Source organism: Diuraphis noxia, unplaced genomic scaffold (genome assembly GCF_037042655.1).
Source record: "Diuraphis noxia isolate RWA-SAM2 unplaced genomic scaffold, SU_Dnox_SAM2 contig0006, whole genome shotgun sequence".
In the NCBI taxonomy this organism is placed as follows: Eukaryota; Metazoa; Arthropoda; class Insecta; order Hemiptera; family Aphididae; genus Diuraphis; species Diuraphis noxia.
This window is the reverse complement of record NW_028301716.1, coordinates 5978881-5997520: the sequence shown is the minus strand read 5'-3', so window position 1 is coordinate 5997520 and position 18640 is coordinate 5978881. Positions and strand designations below refer to the sequence as shown.

Here is an 18640-nt window from a genome sequence, read left to right as displayed (position 1 = left end):
GAAAATGTTAATAATAGTTAGCATATAATTTGTTTTATTTAAATATTCTCTAGCTCCACTCAGAATTTAAAATAAAGATATAGTATAGAAATATTTAATAAATATTGTGAAATCAGAAGACAATCTACTGCCCTTAATTAATAATGTTTAGATTTTGGTTCTTTAAAAGACTATTGTCTGCCATGCTTTTTGAGTGAAAATATCTATTGTTCTGTAGGTAAGTATAAATTTTAAAACCGGTCCCATACTTAGAGGAATGTACATCACACATTTTCATATTGATAAATAAATATTTTAAAAGACTAACTTTCTTCATTAGGTCTTCTGAAGTGAACATTTGGCATATTGTCATCATTTTCTATCCTTACTGGTTCTAAAATAAAAACTTTATTTAGGTCATGCATAAAAAAAACAATAATAATTATTTTCAATAGCAATCTAAAAGAATTATTAACTTATAATGTTTACCAATTCCCAATTATCATTCAATTAAACAAATATAATAATATACATGAACGTTTAAAATTTTCAAACTGAGTAAATACATTTTTATCAATAGTTAAATGAAAATAAAAAAAAATAAATCCATCTAATTTAAAACTTGTTTTCCATAATTTTTTGTTCTTTTTGTTTTTCCCAATTATTGAGAAAAGTATTAAAACTTTGTCCTCCAAGAGTACCATTTAGATTCCTATCAAAAATATATTATAGTTGAAAATTTTTTTTTCTTTAAATTGTGTATTGTATACATAGTATATACATAGTTAAATTAATATATGTATCGCTCTACTCTAAATCTAAAATAATTGAAATTAAATAAATAGATACTATAGAAATATTGTGAAATCAGATGAAGATCTACAACTACTCTAATCAACATTGTTTAGATTGTGTTTCTTTAAATTACTATAGTGTCTACCACGCTTTTTGAGTAAATAATATTAAAAATAGTGTTCGGTAGGTATATACCTAGTTTTAAAACTAGTCCTACCTATATTTAAAAATGTATATTACACATTAACACAATAATAAGTAAATATTTTAAGAGGTTATATTTTATTAGTTATTACCTTGTTCGTGACCTCCTGAAATGGACATTCGGCATATCACCATCATTTTCGATTCCTATAGGTTCTAAAATAAATTATTTACTTAGGTCATACATTAAAATACAAAAAAAAAATAATTACTATCTTCAATAGCAATCTTAAAGACTTAATAACTTAAATAATAATTATCATTTCCCAACAATCATACAATTTACAAATATAACAATGACTGGATATAGCCAAATATATGTTATTGAACTTCAGTTAATGTATACATAACAGAATTAGTGAATATCGTACAAAAAAATTTACGTAGATAAATGTTTTGTGAATAGGTATTAAATTTTTAAAACAAAAGCTACATGTGTGTGAAATATATATTAATCATATATTTTAAAGTATTATACTAAGTTCAGTGTCTTACCTTGTCCAAAATATTGTGGCTCGTATAGTGGTAAGGGTGACAACAAAGGGAGATTATGGTTTTGAAGTACTTGCTGAAAAAATTGAGGAGGCGATTCATAACCATAAATTAGACGCTCTGCTGGCTCTACAATAAATAAATAATTCATATTTTGCTTACACAAAAACAGACAAAAAAGAAGACATGATTACCAATATGCTCTATAATATCATTCGGTTCGCCACCATAAACTTGTTGCTCTATAAAATAATAATATTGTGAAATAAATTGTATACTTATAAATATTTAAGATACAATGATAATAAAATTATCTCTTAAATTTTAAATTAAATCATGATTACCAATATGCTCTATAATATCATTCGTTTCGTCACCATCAACTTGTTGCTCTGTAAAATAATAATTGTGAAATAAATTGTATACTTATAAATATTTAAGATACAATGATAATAAAATCATCTCTTAAATTTTAAATTAAATCATGATTACCTATATGCTCTATAATATCATGTGGTTCCTCACCATCAACTTGTTGCTCTATAAAAAAAAAAATTGTTTTACTGTACATATAATATTTTTAATATTATTTTATTATTATAAACATAATACTTAATTTCATTAATTTTTTGTCAAGAAGTTCACAAAATAGCTAGTAATATATTTTATGAAAAAGTGTTGGAAATGAATAAGAACAATGAAAAAGAATTGAATGTAAAGATTATGCAGTTGGATAAGACTGAATAGGAAATGGGAAGAATTCAATTTTGGTATTGTTCATTTGGTTTTGACATCAAAGATCCTATTCTATGACACAATTGTTAATCAATTAATTTCTCCTATAATCAATATCAACCATTAAAATGACCAATACAATTATCTTAAATTTTAAATTAAATAATATGAAAGACTGAATCAAGGTATAAAAAATATATTCCATTTAATTCAGTTTGAATCTAAGAAGATTTTAAAATATATGAATACCTACATAAGTAAACAAATGTTAAGCCTACATGAATGTCATAGAAGTGATAGATTTGTAAACAAAACATAAATTTTTTTGGTACAACTAATAATGTGATCTATTCAAAATTAGATTGAAAAAAAAATTTTAACCAATTAATCAACTCGCCTTCATTAGGACGGTTTATTCCAAAATTTGGGGTACTGTGTTTACAGTAAACCAAAAATTCGGTCACTGAAAATCTATTGGTCCTCAACTTGGTTAGCCCAGTCTGTATTTTTTTGTCTTGCGCTATCCATGCACGTGGTCTTGGTTGCCTTATTTCTATACCGTCAATAGCTAAATGGTAATCGTTGATTACACCACCCGTGTATCTAATAAGCATTTCTGAAATAAAATCATTTGTTTAAGTAGGAAATATAAGGCCTTAACTGAAAAAATTATAACTGACAATTGATTATTAAAATCAACCTTGTCCATACTTTACCTATAAATAGCCATGGGTTTGGGTTTGAAATATTTATATTGGACATAAGATTCCTATGACTTATTTCCAATACATTGTTAGTGCGTCGGTTCAAATCTGTTACTGACAGTAATTCAGCAAATAATCCTATAAAATTAGTTAATTTAGATCTTCATACAGTTGCTCATACCCTCAGTATAAGTGAAAAAATTAAATTATAATAAATACTATTTGTTTATATAATCAAATTACCTATTAACCAAGTCTTGTCAAAATACTGTAGGAATTGGAAAAATTTCAAACTTTCATCTGGTTCAACAACATTACAAATATTGCTACGGAAAAAAATTTCCAGTTCCCTAAATCCTTCCCGTGTATTTTCGTGTGGTAATAGTGCAATTATTGCCATTGCCATACGAAAAAAATCATGCACCTTTCTATTGTTTTTATACAACCGGGTTAACCCTAAAGTATAGGTAGTTATAATATTTAGCAATTAATAGTTTGAATAATAAATAAAAATTATTTATTTATTATAAGAACACAATTATTAGGTATTTAATTAGTATTTTTGACCTGTTTTAACTTTTAAGTATCTACATAGCAATAAATCTTACCTAATTCCTGGATTTTTCGCCACAAACACTGCGAGGAATGAAACCAGCATCCGATGATTCTTGTCCTTGGAAATTGTGACCTGATTGCATTGATTGTTGCACGTTCAAAATCCATCATGATGGTTTGTGGTTTCCAAGTAGGCTCAATTGTTTTGACATACATAAAAAGAGCATTGTATGCCTGCTCTGTTTTTCTGGACATTAGAGCGTAAACCAATGGAAACCCCTAAACAAATATAAAATTAATAAGTTTTGAAATACTAAACAATAAATTTCATTTAAATGTTACTTAAGCTTTTAAATAATAATGAAAGAAAAGAGTTGAGTTGTCAGAAAATTTCAAACCAGTATTTCGTATAAAACAATTGAATAGAAAATTATATGAAAAAAAAATTCCGTCTTAATGGGCCAGTTTACCATTAGTTTGTTAAAGTTTAATTTTCCAATGTTTATTGTGCAATATAAATTATAAATATACCCACTTAATGACCACATAATAAGATACAAGAACAAATGGTTATCCATTTATTTATTATCTAGACATTTAATTCTAATTCAGACATTTGTAATTTTACTTATTAAATTATAAAGATTACTTTTCAATAAAATACTCACAACATCATAACTAATATTAACAAATAGTTGCTGACATTGTCCACCAAAGCTTGGTGCAGCATCAAATGTACCATCAATATAAAAATGTTGGCTTGTCCTAAAAATGCTGAAATAAACATGATATTAGGTAATTATATTAATACCTCACAAATCTAGTTTGTTTAACATTTATTGATTCTTATGAAACTCACTTTCTAACTTGAGGTGTTACAAAAACCAAAATAATACCTTCTTCTTCTGTCATACCAGTTCGCCCGTGGAAAAAACATTGTCCCTGGATTTTTAATAACTCTGCATATTGAACGTTTTCTAGTTGCTGTTGAAATTCAGTCATCGATCTAGGATTAGGTGGTCTGTTAGCACTCCTAGTCCGTGCCATTTGTCGCCGGTGTGCCTTAAATGGAGATAAATTTGCATGCCTGTAATTTGGAAATGCACAAACCTCATCATATATAGTACGTAGTGGTAATATTTCATTTTTTGCTCGTTGGTGTAAAGTTCTTCTAAATTCGGCCAATACTTCTCGTTCACTATTATGCTGATGTCCAACATTCAATAGAACTGTATTTGGTTCACCATTCAAAACTTTACCTCGGGCAGGGCACCTATAACAATTTTAATGTTTGGATATTTAAAATGTATACGCCTGTCGCCTACATAGGTATGTATTACGTTTATAGTTTATAAATGTTTATATTTGAATAAACATTATTATTATTATTATTTTTATAAATAATATGATACTTAATGAATATTATATAACATTAATTGCATATATTTATTCAATCATTTTAAATTGTCAAAGGAAAATCTATTATAAAAGACCAAACACATGAACCAATTAATTATAATTAGATTTGGTTTAAACTTGAATAATAATTATAATAATACTTTATTTGTCTTACTCCCAAACTGGGTTTAATTATTTTTTTCTTAAACAGAAATATGCTAATTTAAAATGTTAAAATAATATATAACTACATATATAAAAATATTATAAATTAATTGTTGTGTATTTTAGGTAGGTATATGTATTTTTTATAAGTTTTTTATCACAATCGTATTATGCCCTGCATTTAAAATATAAAATTCTAAATCAGTTTTAATTTTTTCATTTAGTAGCTAGGTAGGTACCTAGTTTAAGCTTAGAGACAATTTTACAATTATACTATTTAACAGCAAATTATAAAAATAAAATAAAATTTTAGAAGTTAATTAATTGTAATATTAATGTTAATGTTAATGTAATTAATATTAATGAATTGCTTAGGGTCTAAAATTTAGACATTAGACAATTTGATTGATTATAGATTATTTAATTTCATAAAACATTTTGAAAAACATTATTCCTGGTTATTATAATTTTTATAATTTGATTCGATATGATCACTTAATAATATATTAAAAATCATTGTTTATGTGTCTAAAAATTAATTTAATAACAAAAATGGGTTTATTTTAAAGAACTAAGTACCTATATGTATAATATGATATTAATTATTCAAAAATTACTTTGAACGCCATTGAGAACATCGAACTGTGAAACCGTCTCTGCGAGTTTGGTGCTTCCAATAAGAATTTCCATTATTGTCTCTCAATGAGAATCCACGTCCATTTAAGCCAACGACCCTTTTAATTGCAATTTTTTCGATCACCATGTTGTTGAAAAAATTAAAAATTTGCAAAGTAAAAATAAGCACTGATGTTGGTAGATCAAGACAAATTGGATTAATGAACTCTATACCTATCTGTGTCTCTTGTAACCCCTAAATAAACTTTAAAATACCAAGCAGAAAGTTTATCATCATTATCTACTTCTAGGTAATATTATAGTTTTCAGACTACACTAATGGTTTTTTTTTATTGGAATAGTTACTTAAAATACAAGAAATTCACAAAATCTTGAATCCAAAGAAATAATAATAAAATATCAATTTGCAGTTAGGTACTCTAAAATAAAGTATATAATAATATTATTAGTATTAGTATTCTAGGTACTTCATAGTTCATAGTTAGTAATTTGTATTCTTCATTAAACACATTTTTGTTAAGAACTGTTCATGTCGATACTTTAGTACCTACCAATAATTATGACTGTTAAATGTGTAATTTCAAGAATATTAAATATTTAAGTCACAATATAATCAAGAAGTAATAAATAATAATATTATTAATATTTATTCTATATTGTGTTAATTATCAATATATTATAAATAATACGAATACCTATATACCTACTTAATTACTAATACAGACTACAGTATACAAGTATTTAAGGGGTGGTTTGAAAGGGCAATAGCCCACTCTGGCTTATGTTAGGACTTAGCTAGGGGGTGACAATATTTTTACGGTGACTGTAAAAAAGTTAAACTATGTTTTCGAATACCAACGCAATTGAAAATTATAAATTAATATTTAGTATATTATTATTGTATAATATTGGTTTCCAATCTACAACTTCGGAATATTTTTTTTGGCGGAGTGAAAAATTGTCTTGTTTTTTAATGATCTCAGTGGCGCCGAAGTCTATGTTGAAGTCGGGCCATGGCCCGACCTCTTTTTTTAAAAATGTGGCCGGTAGGCCGCTTTATATTAACATCATAAAACTTTTATTATGAATAAATGTATATTTCACACTGCCTACCCCAAATTTGAATACTTTTTTACGCCAATGGATATTGAGGCCGCGAAGTTTTAAAATTGCACGACCACATTTTAAAAACTTCGACGCCATCACTGAATGATCTCTTGTCTAAATATTAAATTTAATACCTTAAATCCATATAACTATACATTGTGGCTTATACCATAAAGGGTATACTATAGATATACTTTATTTATTATTGTATTACACAATAGGTATATACGTATTTAAATATTTTACTCTGCAAAATAGTCACATCGAATTTTTATTATAAAATAGAAGCCATTTTTTTATAAATGTATAAGAAAAAAAGATTTAATGTGATTCAGATAATATTATACATTTTTATTAGTTTATAAAATAATATATTGAAGTATTGATTATGTCTAAAAGATTAATATAGTTTACTATGTTTTATGTGACACATAAATTGACTATATGGATATGGATATGGATCATTATCTGGAGTTGACGAGATCTATAGTTAGGCTTGGATCACACTATGCGTTTTGTCGGTTACCGAGAATCGGTGACCGATCAGTAATTAAACCGCAATTACCCAAAATAAAATATGATTAAACGGAAAACGCAATATCGCGACCAAATTAGACCGATTCTCGGCAACCGTCAGGACGCGACCGCAACATGTTGCGGTTGTCGTTTCCCGATACCGATCGGGATGTAAATCATAGCACATACATTTCAATATAACCGATCACATTGTGCGGAACGTCGGTCACTGTTTTAAAAAAAAAAACATTTATAATTTTATTGTTTTTTGAAAAGCTATTTAGAAAAAAAATTATTTTAGTTGAAGTAAAAATTAACTTTTTCGTCTTATAATTAATTATGTTTGATACGGAAAAATTAATTTTGGAAGTTCAAAACTACCCATGTATTTGGAATATGACTTCAAATGAATATAGTAATAAAGACTTAAAAAAAGCATGTTGGCGTAAAGTAACCGAATCTTTGTACGGAGAAGAATGGCAAAATTTTTCTGAAGCTGAAAAAGAATCTAAAGGTAGGTATTTTCAACTTATAAATTATTTATATATCATATAATAATAATAATATAGTTTATTATAATATCATGTTATAAAATACTTTTACTAATTAAATAGTTATAAATAATATAAGATCAAATTATATAAAACTTAATTTAAAAATATAATAACTTATTAAAATTCTCTGTACTGAAATGGTACTGCCCCTTCGTTTATGAAATAGTTAGCATAGTTATCTCTAATTTCTATTCCTCGAGAACTGACGTTTCTACTTTGGTGATCCATATCGTTCAAATGTAAATTTACGTAGTTTTCATTAGCCTCTTCGTAATTACACCCATCTCTTTTCCTGACAAAGTTATGAAGAACACAACACGCCTTAACAATATCGTCACAAAATTGAGGTTCCACTAAAATTGGCGTATGTAATACTCGCCACTTATTTGCAAGCACCCCGAATGCGCATTCAACAGTTCTTCTTGCCCTAGAAAGTCTGTAATTAAATATTCGTCGAGTTTCGTTGAGACCTCGACCGGGAAACGGTCTTAATATATTTGTATGAAGACCAAATGCTTCATCCGCAACAAAAACATACGGTTGGATATTATTTTCAGTTGAAGGCAATATACTAGGTTCGGGAATTTGGAGTAAGTTTGAGTATAATTTTGTACCAAATGCACTTTCTCGAAATACACTTGAATCAGCTTCCCGACCATAGGATCCAACATCAATAGCAATAAAATTAAAATTGGCATCCACTACTGCCATCAACACTATAGAAAAATATTTTTTATAGTTATAATAGAGTGAACCCCCATTATTCGGATTTTTACATCTTATGTGCTTGCCATCTATAGCACCCAAACAATTTGGAAAATTGGTTTTTTCATAAAATACTTCAGAGATTTTCAGCCATGTTTCTTTAGTTGGTTGTGGCATTTCAGTTTCTTTTAATTCTGACCAAAGAACTTTACACGTTTCTTTAACTATACCATTAATTGTATTTTTTCCAATGCGAAAATCAAAGTGTAACGCTGCAAAATTTATACCCGTGGCTAGAAATCTGTTAAAATCAAATAATTATACCGATTATAATAATATATAATATAATACTGTTTTCTTAACCTACTGTTACATATCTCATTTATTTTATTCTGAAAAAAAGTTATTAGGTGGGTTTTAAATGTATTTATTATTTTATTTTTATATAGCATACCTAATTATAATTTTTTACACAATCATTATAATTTATAATATGGTAGGTATGCGGAATAATAATAAGCAAATTATCAAATTAATTTATTAAAATAAAATATAGATATTTAAAAAAAGCGGGTAAGTCGTAGATGTCGCTCTGCTGTACAGTAGGTTACTGTAATGGATGGGATTAAATTTGAATGCAATGATAGGCAGTGGCGTATCCATGGGGGGGGTTGGAGGTCAGACCCCCCCATGAACCTGAGATGATAAATTAACTTTTACATGAAACACGGTTATTTCTTTAACATTTTTATATTTTAGAATTTCGACTACCACGAAGTAAAGTATTGTAAGTTTAAATTTGCTTGACAGATTTCGTAAAAATGTAAAGTATAAACACTTATAAAAAAAAGTGTCTAACGATTTTTAATTTTTTTTAGCTACAATAAGAACAACTAATAAGGTACCTTGTATTAAATTTTCAAGTTGTTTTGGTCGTCCAAAATTTTTTTACCGACCCTTCAAAAAAAATTGCTCATAAAAATCGAAAATTTCAGTGGTCTATACATAACTCAAAAAAAGTCAAAAATTAAACTGTATATAGATGACACTACCATAAACATTTAGTAAAAATTTCAAGTGTTTACAGTGATTAGTTTTTGAATTACAACCATATAAAAAAATCGATTTGGTCGAAAACTGGTTTTGCGTAAAAACTCCCGTTTTTCCGTCATTTTTTTTTTGTTTTTCTTAATTTTTTTGAAAACTGTTGGAAAATGTTTACTTTTCACCTCTATAATGCACCAAGGATATTCACTTTTACATCAGAAACCACCCACAAAGTTTGAAATTGAAGCATTATTTCGACTAGTTATGCTGAACACAGACACAAAAAAAAAAATGTCATTATAAACATTTAGTCAAAGTGTCACGTATTTACGATCATTTGATAATTATTGTTTTAGAGTTACTGTTACACCAAAGACCAAAATCGATTCGAAAGAAAATCCTAGCATAATTACTGTCCTAAAAGGTGATGACAGACAAATAAAAATAAATTTTAAATAAAAAAAAAGCACTCATAATTGTAAAACCAACACATTTGTCGCTCCGTTCAGAATCGGACTATTATTTTTTTTATAAGCGTTTGAACTTGTATTTTTTACAATATAATTCCATAAAATATACTTAGTAATATACTGACGGAATTATTTTTGTAGTTAAATAATTATTATTTGTGCCCTGATTATATGTATTTAATTGCACAGTAAAAGAAGTTAAAGACAAAAAGTGGAGACATATTAGGGATGCATATATGAAACATGTATCAGAAGAAAAAAATGTAAAAAGTGGATCCGGAGCAAACAAAAAAAAGCCTTATGCTTATGCCGAATCTATGTCTTTTTTAAACGTAGCAGTAAAAAAAAGGAAGTAAGTCAATATAATTAAATACTAATATAAGAATAAACCTACTTTACCATCCTGGTAGAATGTTTGAATTTTTGTATGAACACATATTTATATTTTATTTAGAACAACTGGTAATTTTGAAACTGAAGAAAATGATAATAATCACAATGATCACGAAGAATTAAATGACCATGAAGATATTGACAACGAAACTGAAAATCCAGTTAATGTGTCATTTTCTAAAGCTTCTTCTATTAACAAAAAAAAAACAACATTAAATCCTTTTCAACAGAGTCTTTTACAGCATTTAGACGAAGATAAGAATCCTGATAAAAATCTCGTCCTAACTTTTCTTCCTTATGTAAAAAAATTGAATGATGAAGAAAAGTTGGACTTTCAAGTTCACACACTTCAGTATTTAAGAGATGTGATAAAAAAAAAACAAAATAAACCACACCAGTTCACACAAAACCTACTAGGTCAGCATTCCATTGATATTCCTAATAATAGTTATCAAACGTCAACTGCAAATTTACCAGTAATGAACCCTACGTCACTTTTGAACTATATTCCACAACCTGTTCCACATCAACATTTATTGTATCCAGAATATACAATAAATTCCAACCAAACACAACCTACTTATATTCATCAAGATTTATCTGATAAATCACAAATGAATTAAATTTTATTTCTTTTTTGAATACATATTACGATTATAAGTAAATATTTTTTTTTATTGCCAAGGATGGATTTACTTATTATTTTTTTTTTTTTTATTAACACACATTATGCACTATAGGTACAGATGTAGCAAAATATAATTTAATTATAATTATAATATTTTAAGTCGCCATTGAAAGTTACTATTGGTATTTTATTGACTGCGTTATTTTTTTTTTATAATCTATATGTGTTTTAATTTATATAACTTAAACTTTAAACAAATGTTTTTCAAAATTATAATGATATAATTAATGTGTACATGAAGGACATTTTTCAATAACAGAATAAATTTTTTTTGTTTTTTTTTATTAATTTACTAATTGAATTTAAGCCTCGTATAAAAAAAATAACTAGTTCGGGGCCTTGGAAGCCTGTACCAGACGCCCAGGCCAATACTGAGTTAAGTACCTACATTTTAGTATTTTAAAGTTTCGGAAAGATGAATGGTATTTGGCTTAAAAAATGTACACTACGCAATGCAACGCAATATTCTAGGTTTTCTCAGAACAAATATCAATAATTAAGTAGGAATCAAAATAAAGAACTTTGATTAAAAAAAAAACAGATTTTGGAGAAAAAACTAGTTTCTTACATAAACTTATATCTTATATTAGTTGAACTTGTTTAATAAAGCCTTCATATTAAACTGATGATAGTAAAGACGGATAAATTTAGTAAAACTGTAAAACCTTTAGTAATATGTAATAAAAAATTAACAATTAAAAATTTATTTACCTTAATGTAACCGTTAATCTTTTTTCGACTGTTATTGAATTTCGAAATGTTGTATTTTTTTTTGATAGTCGATAGCGAACTTTTTCCACTAATTCCTCGAAAGACGATATGGACATTCGATAATAATTAAAAAAATTTTCTGGATATTTTTTTTATATTATCAAAAATAAATCAAAACTTTTGTCATCTTGACTATCAGTACTTAAAGGATGGACCCAATATTTTCTTCGCTTTGGTACTGTTTGTGAGTCAAGCTCACCCATAGCTTCAGCTATACAAAGTATTTTCGAGAGATTACTCATTATACCTACTAAATAATTCAATTGTATAAATATAATATTTAAATATATGTATAAGAGTCAGTACCTACTAAAATAATTAAAACTTACCTTATTTATTCGTTTATAAATACCTTTCTGTTATAAAAAGCGAACTATATTTTAATAAATGTATGAAAAATTTTTGTTAACCTGATATACGATATAAGTATGTACGATTTAAGTATCTATAAAAATATTATAAGCTGCACTGCCTAGTTGCGTGAAACACACTGGTGCTGTGTGTGCTGACTGCTGAATGCTGGTGACCCATTAGTGATTACTGTTCCGTTTAAAATATCATTCTTGTACATACTATTCGTCGAAATTAATAACGAGTATAGAATTTTAGTTCATAATAAACATTTTTCGAAACAAAAAGGATTCGCGTGCTTTTTAATCTCATTACACCGAATTCGGTTACCGATAAAACGCATAATATGATCCGGTCTTCCTGATTGCGGTTGATCGGGACTGTATTAATCGGCAACCGACAAAACGCATAGTGTGATCCAAGCCTAAAATATTTATATGAGGTTGATCTATGTTTTATCAGAACAAAATGTAGGTAATATATAGTTATTTAAATGCAAATGAATTGTCCAAATTATTTATGATCGTAATCAGTAGCGTAGCTGGAGCTCAATCAAGGGGGGGGGGGCTATTTAAATATAATATAAATATTTATCAGAATTCGGCGTCTTTAGTTATCATTTTAGTGACTTAATAATAATACTACGATAATGTGCATAGTTGGAGGCAACCGCAATCATAACATTCATAACGCGGCTACCTCCACAATAATTTTGATAATATTACAGACGTAGATGGTATTCCGTGGTAGTGTGATATCAGTGTATTACTACAACCGTGGTATATTAATTTAGACAAGAATTGGCAAAAACATTATCAATAATTTTGGTAACGTTGATAAAAATTTAAAGTACAAAATAAATAATAAATATCACTTTTATAAATACTATATTATTTTATTACCTATATATATACAGGATATAACCGTGATTAAAACATCACCAATAAAAATTCCAAGGGAGGGGCCATACACCCATGGCCCCCCCCCTCGGCTACGCCACTGATCGTAATAGTTTTTTTTAAAAAACACCAATACCAGCCATAAAATGGAAAATTAATTCAATTATATATATTTCTCTTAATTATTTAATTTTAGATAAATATAAATTTCAAATTAGGTAGGAAAGTAATAAAGTACTTAATTACCAAGAAAGTTTACAATTTTTGGATCCAACAACATTAAAGAAATGTGTGTGAATTTGTCTGTATTTTAAATGAATATCTAAAAAACAGTGTACAGTATTTGTTATAAATTTTGTTTGATAATTTATTACGGTTTACGATATAATTAAATTTGAGCAGTGCAGTGTCTAAGCAGTAGGACTAATCTGGTCTAGTGACTGAGACACTTGAATCTCATTATAATGTCAATTAAAAGTGGTCATAATATTGTGACCTGCTAAATAAGTACGAGTATACCTACCAAACAAAAAAAGCGGGTAAGTGGATGTCGCTCTGCTGTACATTAGGTGGTGGGGTGGAGTTTTGGGTGAATACAAAAAATAGAAAAAAAATTTGAGAAAAAATTTGGTAAAAAATGGTGATAATTCCGCTAAATATCGTTTAAAGTCATTTGTATTGAACTAATCATACTTTTTATATTTTTAACGTTAAGTTCACATTATTTTAAATCTAAAACACGTATTTACAATACATCTGGATGAATACAAAAAATAGAAAAAAAATTTGGGAAAAAATTTGGTAAAAAATGGTGATAATTCAGCTAAATATCGTTTAAAGTCATTTGTATTGAACTAATCATACTTTTTATATTTTTATCGTTAAGTTCACATAATTTTACATCTAAAACACGTCTTTACAATACATTTGGGTGAATATAAAAGGTCGTAAAAAAATTTTGAAATACAGGTGATGAATCCGCTAAATATCGTCTTAAGTCATTTCTATTAAACTAATCATACTTTTGATATTTTTATCGTTAAGTTCACATTATTTTACATCTAAAACACGTATTTACAATACATTTGGGAGAATACAAAAAATAGAAAAAAAATTCGGGAAAAAATTTGGTAAAAAATGGTGATAATTCCGCTAAATATCGTTTAATGTCATTTGTATTGAACTAATCATACTTTTTATATTTTTATCGTTAAGTTCACATAATTTTACATCTAAAACACGTCTTTACAATACATTTGGGTGAATACAAAAAAAAAAAAAAAATTTGGGAAAAAATTTGGTAAAAAATGGTGATAATTCCGCTAAATATCGTTTAAAGTCATTTGTATTGAACTAATCATACTTTTTATATTTTTATCGTTAAGTTCACATAATTTTACATCTAAAACACGTCTTTACAATACATTTGGGTGAATATAAAAGGTCGTAAAAAAATTTTGAAATACAGGTGATGAATCCGCTAAATATCGTCTTAAGTCATTTCTATTAAACTAATCATACTTTTTATATTTTTAACGTTAAGTTCACATAATTTTACATCTAAAACACGTATTTACAATACATTTGGATGAATACAAAAAATAGAAAATAAATTTGGGAAAAAATTTGGTAAAAAATGGTGATAATTCCGCTAAATATCGTTTAAAGTCAATTGTATTGAACTAATCATACTTTTTATATTATTATCGTTAAGTTCACATAATTTTACATCTAAAACAAGTCTTTACAATACGTTTGGGTGAACATAAAAGGTCGTAAAAAAATTTTGAATTACAGGTGATGAATCCGCAAAATATCGTTTTAAGTCATTTCTATTAAACTAATCATACTTTTTATATTTTTATCGTTAAGTTCACATTATTTTACATCTAAAACACGTATTTACAATACATTTGGGAGAATACAAAAAATGGAAAAAAAATTTGGGAAAAAATTTGGTAAAAAATGGAGATAATTCCGCTAAATATCGTTTAATGTCATTTGTATTGAACTAATCATACTTTTTATATTTTTAACGTTAAGTTCACATTATTTTAAATCTAAAACACGTATTTACAATACATTTGGATGAATACAAAAATAGAAAAAAAATTTGGAAAAAAATTTGGTAAAAAATGGTGATAATTCCGCTAAATATCGTTTAAAGTCATTTGTATTGAACTAATCATACTTTTTATATTTTTAACGTTAAGTTCACATTACTTTAAATCTAAAACACGTATTTACAATACATCTGGATGAATACAAAAAATAGAAAAAAAATTTGGGAAAAAATTTGGTAAAAAATGGTGATAATTCCGCTAAATATCGTTTAAAGTCAATTGTATTGAACTAATCATACTTTTTATATTTTTATCGTTAATTTCACATAATTTTACATCTAAAACAAGTCTTTACAATACGTTTGGGTGAACATAAAAGGTCGTAAAAAAATTTTGAATTACAGGTGATGAATCCGCAAAATATCGTTTTAAGTCATTTCTATTAAACTAATCATACTTTTTATATTTTTATCGTTAAGTTCACATTATTTTACATCTAAAACACGTCTTTACAATACATTTGGGTGAATATAAAAGGTCGTAAAAAAATTTTGAAATACAGGTGATGAATCCGCTAAATATCGTCTTAAGTCATTTCTATTAAACTAATCATACTTTTTATATATTTAAGGTTAAGTTCACATTATTTTACATCTAAAAAACGTATTTACAATACATTTGGGTGAATACAAAAAATAGAAAAAAAATTTGGGGAAAAATTTGGTAAAAAATGGTGATAATTCCGCTAAATATCGATTAAAGTCATTTGTATTGAACTAATCATACTTTTTATATTTTTATCGTTAAGTTCACATTATTTTACATCTAAAACACGTATTTACAATACATTTGGGAGAATACAAAAAATAGAAAAAAAATTTGGGAAAAAATTTGGTAAAAAATGGTGATAATTCCGCTAAATATCGTTTAATGTCATTTGTATTGAACTAATCATACTTTTTATATTTTTATCGTTAAGTTCACATAATTTTACATCTAAAACACGTCTTTACAATACATTTGGGTGAATACGAAAAATAGAAAAAAAATTTGAGAAAAAATTTGGTAAAAAATGGTGATAATTCCGCTAAATATCGATTAAAGTCATTTGTATTGAACTAATCATACTTTTTATATTTTTATCGTTAACTTCACATTATTTTACATCTAAAACACGTATTTACAATACATTTGGATGAATACAAAAAATAGAAAATAAATTTGGGAAAAAATTTGGTAAAAAATGGTGATAATTCCGCTAAATATCGTTTAAAGTCAATTGTATTGAACTAATCATACTTTTTATATTTTTATCGTTAATTTCACATAATTTTACATCTAAAACAAGTCTTTACAATACATTTGGGTGAACATAAAAGGTGATAAAAAATTTTGAAAAACAGGTGATGAATCCGCTAAATTTCGTCTTAAGTCATTTCTATTAAACTAATCATAATTTTTAAATTTTTATCGTTAAGTTCACATTATTTTAAATCTAAAACACGTATTTACAATACATTTGGATGAATACAAAAAATAGAAAATAAATTTGAAAAAAATTTGGTAAAAAATGGTGATAATTCCGCTAAATATCGTTTAAAGTCATTTGTATTGAACTAATCATACTTTTTATATTTTTAACGTTAAGTTCACATTATTTTAAATCTAAAACACGTATTTACAATACATCTGGATGAATACAAAAAATAGAAAAAAAATTTGGGAAAAAATTTGGTAAAAAATGGTGATAATTCCGCTAAATATCGTTTAAAGTCATTTGTATTGAAGTAATCATAGTTTTTATATTTTTATCGTTAAGTTCACATAATTTTACATCTAAAACACGTCTTTACAATACATTTGGGTGAATATAAAAGGTCGTAAAAAAATTTTGAAATACAGGTGATGAATCCGCTAAATATCGTCTTAAGTCATTTCTATTAAACTAATCATACTTTTTATATATTTAACGTTAAGTTCACATTATTTTACATCTAAAAAACGTATTTACAATACATTTGGGTGAATACAAAAAATAGAAAAAAAATTTGGGGAAAAATTTGGTAAAAAATGGTGATAATTCCGCTAAATATCGATTAAAGTCATTTGTATTGAACTAATCATACTTTTTATATTTTTATCGTTAACTTCACATTATTTTACATCTAAAACACGTATTTACAATACATTTGGATGAATACAAAAAATGGAAAATAAATTTGGGAAAAAATTTGGTAAAAAATGGTGATAATTCCGCTAAATATCGTTTAAAGTCAATTGTATTGAACTAATCATACTTTTTATATTTTTATCGTTAATTTCACATAATTTTACATCTAAAACAAGTCTTTACAATACATTTGGGTGAACATAAAAGGTCGTAAAAAAATTTTGAAAAACAGGTGATGAATCCGCTAAATTTCGTCTTAAGTCATTTCTATTAAACTAATCATAATTTTTAAATTTTTATCGTTAAGTTCACATTATTTTACATCTAAAACACGTATTTACAATACATTTGGATGAATACAAAAAATAGCAAAAAAATTTGGGAAAAAATTTGGTAAAAAATGGTGATAATTCCGCTAAATATCGATTAAAACATTTGTATTGAACTAATCATACTTTTTATATTTTTAACGTTAAGTTCACATTATTTTAAATCTAAAACACGTATTTACAATACATTTGGATGAATACAAAAAATAGAAAATAAATTTGAAAAAAATTTGGTAAAAAATGGTGATAATTCCGCTAAATATCGGTTAAAGTCATTTGTATTGAACTAATCATACTTTTTATATTTTTAACGTTAAGTTCACATTATTTTAAATCTAAAACACGTATTTACAATACATCTGGATGAATACAAAAAATAGAAAAAAAATTTGGGAAAAAATTTGGTAAAAAATGGTGATAATTCCGCTAAATATCGTTTAAAGTCATTTGTATTGGACTAATCATACTTTTTATATTTTTATCGTTAAGTTCACATAATTTTACATCTAAAACAAGTCTTTACAATACGTTTGGGTGAACATAAAAGGTCGTAAAAAAATTTTGAATTACAGGTGATGAATCCGCAAAATATCGTTTTAAGTCATTTCTATTAAACTAATCATACTTTTTATATTTTTATCGTTAAGTTCACATTATTTTACATCTAAAACACGTATTTACAATACATCTGGATGAATACAAAAAATAGCAAAAAAATTTGGGAAAAAATTTGGTAAAAAATGGTGATAATTCCGCTAAATATCGATTAAAGTCATTTGTATTGAACTAATCATACTTTTTATATTTTTATCGTTAACTTCACATTATTTTACATCTAAAACACGTATTTACAATACATTTGGATGAATACAAAAAATAGAAAATAAATTTTGAAAAACAGGTGATGAATCCGC

General features: G+C 26.3%; 3 protein-coding genes across 3 annotated transcripts; 1 reads left to right on the top strand and 2 right to left on the bottom strand.

Annotated features, from left to right (window-relative positions):
- Nucleotides 1–1450: 1450 nt before the first annotated feature.
- Nucleotides 1451–2967, bottom strand: LOC149054690 (uncharacterized). The gene is made up of 4 exons (XM_089229980.1): nt 2922–2967; nt 2603–2821; nt 1815–1862; nt 1451–1599 (listed from the first exon to the last, which is right to left on the bottom strand). Exons 1-4 carry the CDS (start codon nt 2965–2967, stop codon nt 1451–1453), a joined length of 462 nt encoding a protein of 153 aa, XP_089086106.1.
- Nucleotides 2968–3135: 168 nt separating this feature from the next.
- Nucleotides 3136–4376, bottom strand: LOC149054689 (uncharacterized). The gene is made up of 4 exons (XM_089229953.1): nt 4324–4376; nt 4133–4238; nt 3518–3743; nt 3136–3365 (listed from the first exon to the last, which is right to left on the bottom strand). Exons 1-4 carry the CDS (start codon nt 4374–4376, stop codon nt 3136–3138), a joined length of 615 nt encoding a protein of 204 aa, XP_089086079.1.
- Nucleotides 4377–7622: 3246 nt separating this feature from the next.
- On the top strand, nt 7623–11078 carry LOC149054688 (uncharacterized). Its single transcript, XM_089230183.1, has 3 exons — nt 7623–7800; nt 10252–10414; nt 10517–11078. The coding sequence occupies exons 1-3, from the start codon at nt 7626–7628 to the stop codon at nt 11076–11078; spliced, it is 900 nt and encodes a 299-aa protein (XP_089086309.1). The 5' UTR covers nt 7623–7625.
- Nucleotides 11079–18640: the final 7562 nt, after the last annotated feature.